The following is an 8,801-nucleotide window of genomic DNA, read 5'->3' as shown; positions in this document are numbered from 1 at the left end:
CAATTGGAAGAGTACTCAAAAACGCTACTTTCTACAGACTCACTCCAGCAGTTTCGAAGATCTCGAATCAGACGACGTAATGCCGATATCTGTTTCTATTAATATTCGCATCGTTTCCTGTGTCTATAACGTGTTTGCTAATACGTTTTCGTACTTTTTATTTAGTTAAGAAAAAAATCGCATTTCAGAAAGAATGGAAGAAAAGAAAAATAACGCAAGCTCAATTATGCTGGCGAAAACCGGTGAGAACAAAATGTGATCGGCGCAAACTAGTACCACCTCGCACAAATTGAAGTCACGTGACTTGGGTGTATTCACGTCAATTTTCCCGCTACATTTAGCGGGAAAATTGACGTCAGGTCTCGCAACGTCATGGGACTTGGTCGCGTGACAATACTTCCTACTCCATTAACCGGGGAAATTGACGTGACAATTCATCGTATTGGATTTTCGCGACGGTCTTCTCTCACATTTCGGCCGATAAAGCACATAATGTGTGAAACACGAACGCACACTCACGCATCCAGATGCACACAGGTACCCATAAAGGCTGTTACGCATCGACCTCCGGAAAACGTCTCCCCGAAAAAGGTTCTTGCACAAGGAACACCGTTCTCCCGCAAGAAGGGTTTTCTTGCTCCGAATGAACCCGATATCCTGATAGCGCACCTATCTTCTCGGACCTCCCGAGGCGCCCACACGCTGTAATAAAACCGCATCTTTTCCGCTTCTCTTCCCCGTTACAAAACCCAGGAGGTCTTTATGGCGTCCTCGACTTGCGTAAAGAACAGTCCGGCCAGCACGAGACGTCTCCCATTGCACCCGATCGCTGTTCTTAAACAGGCTCTCCTTTCTCTGTTGTCCGTTCTATTTATTCGCTCGTTTAGGGCAGCTTCTGTGGAGTGAAAGATAGGTTCTCATATTCTGGGACCGGCTACATGATAATAAGGATAATAATGTTTTTTTTGTTTGTTTTTTTGCTGAGTTCTTAATGTTTTGTAAGGGGCGAGTCAAAGCCGAAGTTGGGCTATGTGACCGAAACACAGCCGCCAGCAAAAACTGGAAAATCAACGCAGCATAATCTAAGCAGAGTACTAATATAAACTGCACAAATCTACAAGTGTAATCAATCAATCAATCAGTGTTTTTATTCGTGCCCAGGAACAACCTTGCGGTCTTATTACAGGTGCACTGTGTTAACATGTGAGGTATAACAGGGCATAAAGCAATAGTACAGACAACACACACAACGGACAAGCCCTAAAAAAAATACACTTAAAAATTATAAAAAAACAATATAATAATAGAAATATGCGAAGTCTTCTGATGTGAACAGAATGTCCGATATATGAACATCGAGTGTGAGATTTCCGACCGTGGAGAGTGCATCGAGCTATCCGCGTACTCCCGGAAACCATAAGAACTTCCAGAACGCGAGATTGCGCAACAAGGCATATATAGAACAAATTACATTACTGTAACGTAGTGCAAGATACTATCCCAACTCTAAATGCTTGAAGATATAGAACGCTTAATTTTCTCGATTATATTCTCGGCAGAGGCGGTTTATGTCTTGTTGTGCGTTTGGCCGCGAAACGCGCCGGAAGATGACGTCACGAGGGGTGGGAAGGAGCGAGAGGGAAAGGGTGGAAGGAGTAACGGGAGAAGAGGGAGGAGTGGTAGACGGCCAGGCATTATTGTTTTACGAGCGTTCCAATAAAATGACGTCCCGGTGATAAATGAGCTCGCCTCTTCGTCGACCTCGGCTTCCGTGCGTAGCTTCTTTTGGTCGCGCCGCTCTTCGTGGCTTCTTTTTTTTTTTCCTTCTTCTTTTTGCCATATAATATTTTTGCGTCGCGAGTTATATGCGGGAAAAATCCTTGTATAGCAAACATGCGTCTGCTGCGAGAATTCGTCTGACCGCTTGCGTCGAAGGCTGGTGGTTTTTGTACGCGATTTCGGTGTTTCATTTATGAGTCCAAGTACACTGTTATGAACGCCGGGCAAATGCTCATTGGATAACTGAAAGATAGGGTCACAGGGAATCCCAATTTTCCACGGATTCGTAGTTTGGTATCCACTATCCGAGGTTACTGGTCAGTGCGGATGGCTGTATTTGTCAGATACAAAGGTAGCCTTAGGTAAATATACAAAGGTAACTACAAAGGTAGCCAAAGAGGTAGCCCATGACATAGCCAGAGAGGTAGCCCATGACATAGCCAGAGAGGTAGCCCATGACATAGCCAGAGAGGTAGCCCATGACATAGCCAGAGAGGTAGCCCATGACATAGCCAGAGAGGTAGCCCATGACATAGCCAGAGAGGTAGCCCATGACATAGCCAGAGAGGTAGCCCATGACATAGCCAGAGAGGTAGCCCATGACATAGCCAGAGAGGTAGCCCATGACATAGCCAGAGAGGTAGCCCATGACATAGCCAGAGAGGTAGCCCATGACATAGCCAGAGAGGTAGCCCATGACATAGCCAGAGAGGTAGCCCATGACATAGCCAGAGAGGTAGCCCATGACATAGCCACATGGGTAACCGAAGGGGTAGACAACAAATAACTCGCCTCGGTGGCTCCGAGGCAAGTTGCCGGCCCACGGTTCTCCAGGTGGCGGGTTCGAATCTCAGCCCTGGTGCCCGCATTCTAACGAAGTCTTATTTCAGAGAAGCGCCGTTTAACTGAGGTTTAGATTTGACGTCCAAAGGTCCCCAGGTGGTCGAAATTAATCCCCGGTCTCCGCTGGGGCATGCCAGATGCCTGTCGTTGGTTCGACGCGTAAAAAAGAAAAGAAAACAAGAATAGTGTGTAATTTCAGAGGTGCAGAAAGGGGTAAACACATAGGTAGCCACAAGGGTAACCACATAGATGGCCCCAGGGGTAACCTCAGTAATAGTCACGAATGGTATCTTAGATATTCATGTGTAAGGGTAGTCGGAAGTTGTCGATGATATACTGTTACCCTCGCAATAAACTTCACACGGAGATCTTTCCTTGTAGAAGCCGTATCCAGAGCCCACCAGGCGATGCGGTCGAACTGACGTTTATCCTTCTCTTCGCAAAGATAACGCAGATTCGAAACTACTGAACGGACACCGGGGCACGCAAAACCCATCCACATAGCTATCTATGACCATACATCACCAATTTGTTATAATAAGGTGGGTGACACGCAATCAGTTACAATAAATAAAACAAAACAGCAAAAAAAAAAAGCAATGTTTGTAGGTGAACGTCCTTTTCCGGTCGTCGTGAGGCCGGAAGTGCAGGACGTATAGAGGTACTGCGTCTTCTTAGATCGCGGCCGCCATTCAGCAGTGAACAGCCGCCGCAGCGCGATAATATCCGGCGGTACTTTACGCGGAGGCCACTGAATTTCGGCTGTCGACGGTCATTTCTGTCTCTCTCGCGTTTTTGGCGACGTTCCCAAACTTGCGCGAGTCCGTCCGTTTTCTTGCCCCGTCGTCGAGACGCCCGCCTTGTTTCGGTGTTTCTTTGCAGGTTTAGAGAGCCTAGGGATTTGAGAGAGGAAGCAACTCGAACCACGTGGAGCGTTTAATGGTGGACGCCTCCTGCCAACGTTACTAAAACCACTTAGTTGGGAAACTGCCATAGAGCCTGCTCTGAAAAAGTAGCACCTATCCGTACTCGGGAAGCGAACTAAAGGCGATCGGAACGCCGCTATTTCTCCCGCAGCAGCCACACGAGGAACCGCAGGCCTGTACCGGTTAGGTTAGCGTCTCGTGTCTGCTATGTCGGTTCTATTTTGGGTCTTAATCGGCCATTTTGGCGCCGACATATGCTGGAAAGGGATGCTAATCCTCGTCTCCCCAGCGGACGCGCCGCGAATTCCTACCGAATTTAGGACGCCCCAGCTCGGGACACGGTACCTGAAATCGCCGGTGAGACATGGTTGTATGAATACAATATTAATTGTACCGCAAAACATTGTAAACTAAAGATTTCAGAAAACATCACGCGCCCGTTACTTTGTACTAATCTCCAATAAAATTTTCTACAAAAATAATCTTTTCCCGTTTGTTTTAACGCAAAAATATCCTTTCTAAAAGCTCAAATGACCACAATAAATAAAAAAAAAAAAAGTTGCCATGGGGGCACTTTGAGCTTGGGAGTTTCGGTACTCTGGGAACATTCAGTGACTCTAGCAGTAGCCGTATAAGGCAACTTTCATGTTTCAACTCGTCGCTAAAGGGTGGCGCTATTGTCTTATTTAGCTCGCTCTCGGTGGACGCCAGCGTCCCAGGTTTCAACGGCGAGTTTCCCAACTGAGTGTTCTCGTAACGTTGCCTCCTGCGCAGACTGGTCTCGAATGCGCATACGGTGAGTTGTCGCGGGGCGAGGAGGAGAGCGGCGGTTGGAGACCCTCGCAAACGATCGGCGCTTCGGTCACCACCTCGCCGCTCGTTCTGCAAACGCGGCCCGTAAACCACGTGACTCCGATCGCGCTGTTGGAAACACTCCCTAAATCTAGGCACATCATTGCGGGGACGACCCCGTTCGTTTGATATCTCGATATGCTTGGGACAGTGTAGTAATGGCTCCACAGCATTAATAGTTCTTTTTTCCTTGTTTTGCTCTTTCTGGTGCTTGGCAAGAAAGTCGGGAAGTTCCGAATTCTCGTAAATGGGATTTCCATCGAGAGTGGGTTTCTCTCTGGCCCTGGGCGACCTTGAGTCTCGTAAAACAAGACGCGACCTCGTCGACGCCGTCAATATTGTGCGTAGAGGAAGGAAAGGGGAAGATTGAAGAGGAGGGAAGGTTCAGACTCCGCGTTTGCGACCACTACGTTGTCAATAAAATGGGCAGAGGAGGGGGCAGGTGGGAGAGGAAGGGAGGTTCTCCGCGCTTTGCGGCCACTGTTCTAGAAAGAAACGCGAGATTTTAAGGAGTGCTCACCTCCCAACCTTTTTTTTTTCTTTTTATTGATCCGTCTCGACTAGTTTACGCCCCCTTCTGCCCTTCTTTAGCTGTCCTCTGCACGTCCACATATTCTCCTCTTGGCCATCCGTCAATGTCCTAAGTTGCTTTTCAAAACCGCATCGAGCAACATTGAGCGGTCGCCATTTGTTGCGAACGAACGGTGTGGGTGGAACCGAGTCCTCGCCCTAGCGTCTCGTAGATGCTCAGAATACGTGCCCAGACAGCGGTGAACTGGAGTATTTGACGCAGCAGCTACTAGATGGCAGGCACTTTTAAAAGGGGCCTATTAAAAAATTCTGAGTAACGCAGACTCCTCTTTTCTTTTTTTTTTTTCTCGGCAGCAGTACGTTTTCCATTGTTACGGAACTAGGGGCGCCTATTTTGGTTTCTGTTTACGTTTCCGCGAAACGTTCGAGTGTTTAGGGTTAAGTGCCGGGTTTCCTTCCTTAAAAAAAAAAAAAAAAACTTAACAAAAAAAAAGTTCCGACGTGAACTCGCGTGGTTTATCGCGAAATTGCGTCGCGTGGAAGGGCGTCCCTCCTCGGGGAGGACGTTAAAAATAGAAGCCGTATTTTGGGGATTGTTTTTGAAGATACAAACCTCCCAAGCCTCGAAAAAGTGGTATATTCTTTATAGCTTCCAATAACTCTAGCTCAAACATTTTTTTTTTCTTATTAAAAAAAAGGGTTGGTCGTTTTTCCTTTGGGTAAACGGTAGAAAACCCAGGACCGCCTGGATGCGTAAAATGAAATTAGTCGTTTTTATCTGAGATAGTTTCAAATTTGTCTTGGATGGATTGTCAAGGCTGAGAGCGACGCGTCGCCGTGGTCGCGCGTTAGACTTGGCACTTACGAAAATAGGCAGCTACTTTTATCTCCATAGTACTATAATGTATGAAATGTAGTATTTAAAAAGCAATTGTTTAAATTTATTAAAAAAATACACTGAACAGTCGTGGCGAGGAGTCAATGACCTATATGTTCTATTAATCTCTCCGCTAAATTTAGCGGACATAATTAAAATATCGCGAACTTGACAAGCACGAACTAAGGCGCGCGTAGGACAGGACTTGCGCTGGCTTCCAACTAAGTTTCTTGCACATAACCAAGCAATGTTTACCATAGCCTGCGGACATAAAAACACAAAAATAGTTATACGTTAAGCTTGTGTGTTTGCCACGCGCCCATCTTCGGGTAAAACCCCAAAGAAATGATAATTCTCTGTCAATAAGACACACCGACGGCATGCTGACGCACTTGTCTCCCGCTTTTTTGACTAAAAAAAAAAAACCTATAATTTTCCTTTTTGTCTCGTCCTTTGCTCTCTGCAGGAACATGGTAAATTTCAAAATATGGTCAAACTTACATCGTTTAACGTGCTCAGCAAGATGACCACCCAAATTTATTCGTACCGACAGATTATGCTCACGCTCTCTCCCATTGAAACATTGACCCGTTTATCCAATGTAAATGTAAACAACCCCACATGTGCAGTTGGTGAACATGACGGCATGATTCTTTGCGAATGTCAATGCGCAAAGCGTTTCAGTGCACAAAGAAACATGCCGTCATGTACAATAACTGCACATGTGGGGTTGTTTACGATACTCCTTTGAGGCCCGTTCACACTCTTGCAACCGAGTACGACCGAGAGAGACGAGACTTGTTGAAACCTCTTAAAATTTCTTAGGACGAGGGAACACACCGCCACTCTGGCGCCATCTATGCGGTTACCCTGGAACTGCATTTCACAAGGGCGAAGGTTTTGCGGGATTTCCGAGGTCAAATGGGCGTAACACCGACGAGGAAGGCTCGTTTATAACGTTGACAAAAGTCTTCGAGCCAAGAAAGAAAGGATAATGCGCGAGAGCTACCCAACTGCTGTCCAATAGATGGCGCCAGTGCGTCCCCTCGTTGTAAGAGGTTTCAAGGCACCCAGTTCTAAAAGGTCTCAAGAGTGTGAACGGGCCTTTTAGCTTTAGCCGCATTTACATTGGACAAACGGGTCGGTGTTTCAATGGGAGAGAGCGCGAGCGTAATCTGTCGGTACGAAGACATTCGGGTGGTCATCTTGCTGAGCACGTTAAACGATGTAAGTGTGAACATATTATTTTGAAATTGACCAAGTTCCTGAAGAGGGCAGGGGAATAGACAGAGATAAAAATTATAGAGGCTTTTTTTTATCAAAACCGCGGGAGATAAGTGCGTCAGCATGCCGTCCATGTGTCTTATTGACATATAATTATCGTTTCTTGGTGGTTTTACCTGAAGATGGGCGCGTGGCAGACATAAAACCTTAATGTATAACTATCTTTTTTTTTGGTCCGCAGGCTATGGTACATATTGCTTGGTTGGATGATGCAATAAACTTAGTTGGAAGTCAGCGCCAGTCCTGTCGTGTCCTCGTCAAGTTCGCGCTATTTTAATCATCTCTAATACGAATCGGCTAGCCCAATCAAAATTCGTGTTACAACTTTAGCGGGGAGACTTAGTGCATATGTCTCGTGACGTCAAAGCCACCTCGGTGGTTCCGAGGCGAGAGCGTTGGCCTACGGAACCCCATATGGCGGGCTCGAATCCCGGCCGAGGTGCCCGCAATCTGACGGAGGCTTATTGCGGAGGAGGCGCCGTGTAAGCGAGCTTTCGGTTGCACGTCAAAAGATCCCCAGGTGGTCCAAATTAATCCTCAGTCCTCCGCTGGGGCGTGCCAGATGCCTGCCGCTGGTTTGGCACGTAAAACCCCCAAATTTGACTTTCGTGACGTCAATTTTCCCGCCAAATATAGCTGGGAAAATGAGTTGGTCTATAGGCCACATGACTTGAATTTCACCGCTAATTTTAGCGTGGGTGTTGAATAGGAGTATAGGCCACATGACATCAGGTTACGTGACGCCAATTTTTAGAGCGCAGCTCTTAGGGGCCCGTTCCCGGCTTGAGCGGCGTCGCCGTCGGCGTCGGCGTCGGCGTCGGCGTCGGCGTCGGCGTAACCGCAATCCTCGTAACCCTCGTGAGGGTTACGAGGGTTACGAGGGTTAATCTCATGAGGGTTACCCTCACGAGGGTTACTTACCCTCGTAACCCTCACGAGGGTTACGAGGGTTAGTTACCCTCAAAAGGGTTACCTTCACGAGGGTTACCCTCACGAGGGTTACTTACCCTTGTAACCCTCACGAGGGTTACGAGGGTTAGTAACCCTCGTGAGGGTAACCCTCGTGAAGGTAACCCTTTTGAGGGTTACGAGGGTTAGTAACCCTCGTGAGGGTAACCTTCACGAGGGTTACCCTCACGAGGGTCACGAGGGTTATGAGAGTTACCCTCACGAGGGTTACTCACCCTCGTAACCCTCACGAGGGTCACGAGGGTTATGAGAGTTACCCTCACGAGGGTTACTCACCCTCGTAACCCTCACGAGGGTTACGAGGGTTAGTTACCCTCACGAGGGTCACGAGGGTTATGAGAGTTACCCTTACGAGGGTCACGAGAGTTACCCTCACGAGGGTCACGAGAGTTGCCCTCACAAGGGTTACTAGGGTTACCCTCACGAGGGTGACGATGGTTACCCAGGTCGTGACCCCCCCCTGGGGTCACGTGACCTGGGGATACCCCCCGAGGTCACGTGACCCCCCGTTGACGTCATAGGCATTGATGACGTCGTCAGTGACATCACTGATGACGTCACCGGCATCCGCATCGTCATCGTCATCATCACTGATGACGTCATTAGTGACGTCACTGATGACGTCACCGGCATCCGCATCGTCATCATCATCACTGATGGCGTCATCAGTGACGCTACTGATGACGTCATCGGTATCGTCACGTGGCCCCAGGTCACGTGACCCCCCGACGTCACGTGAC

At 47.9% G+C, this 8,801-nt stretch overlaps 1 protein-coding gene across 1 annotated transcript; it reads right to left on the bottom strand.

Annotated features, from left to right (window-relative positions):
• Window positions 1-2,137: 2,137 nt before the first annotated feature.
• Window positions 2,138-2,524, bottom strand: LOC120837053 (keratin-associated protein 6-2-like). Its single transcript, XM_040206219.1, has one exon. The coding sequence runs from the start codon at window positions 2,522-2,524 to the stop codon at window positions 2,138-2,140; it is 387 nt and encodes a 128-aa protein (XP_040062153.1).
• Window positions 2,525-8,801: the final 6,277 nt, after the last annotated feature.

This window comes from Ixodes scapularis, unplaced genomic scaffold (genome assembly GCF_016920785.2).
Source record: "Ixodes scapularis isolate PalLabHiFi unplaced genomic scaffold, ASM1692078v2 PGA_scaffold11__112_contigs__length_91849675, whole genome shotgun sequence".
Lineage (NCBI taxonomy): Eukaryota > Metazoa > Arthropoda > Arachnida > Ixodida > Ixodidae > Ixodes > Ixodes scapularis.
The sequence above is the reverse complement of the archived record's forward strand: the minus strand, read 5'-3'. Positions and strand labels throughout refer to the sequence as shown.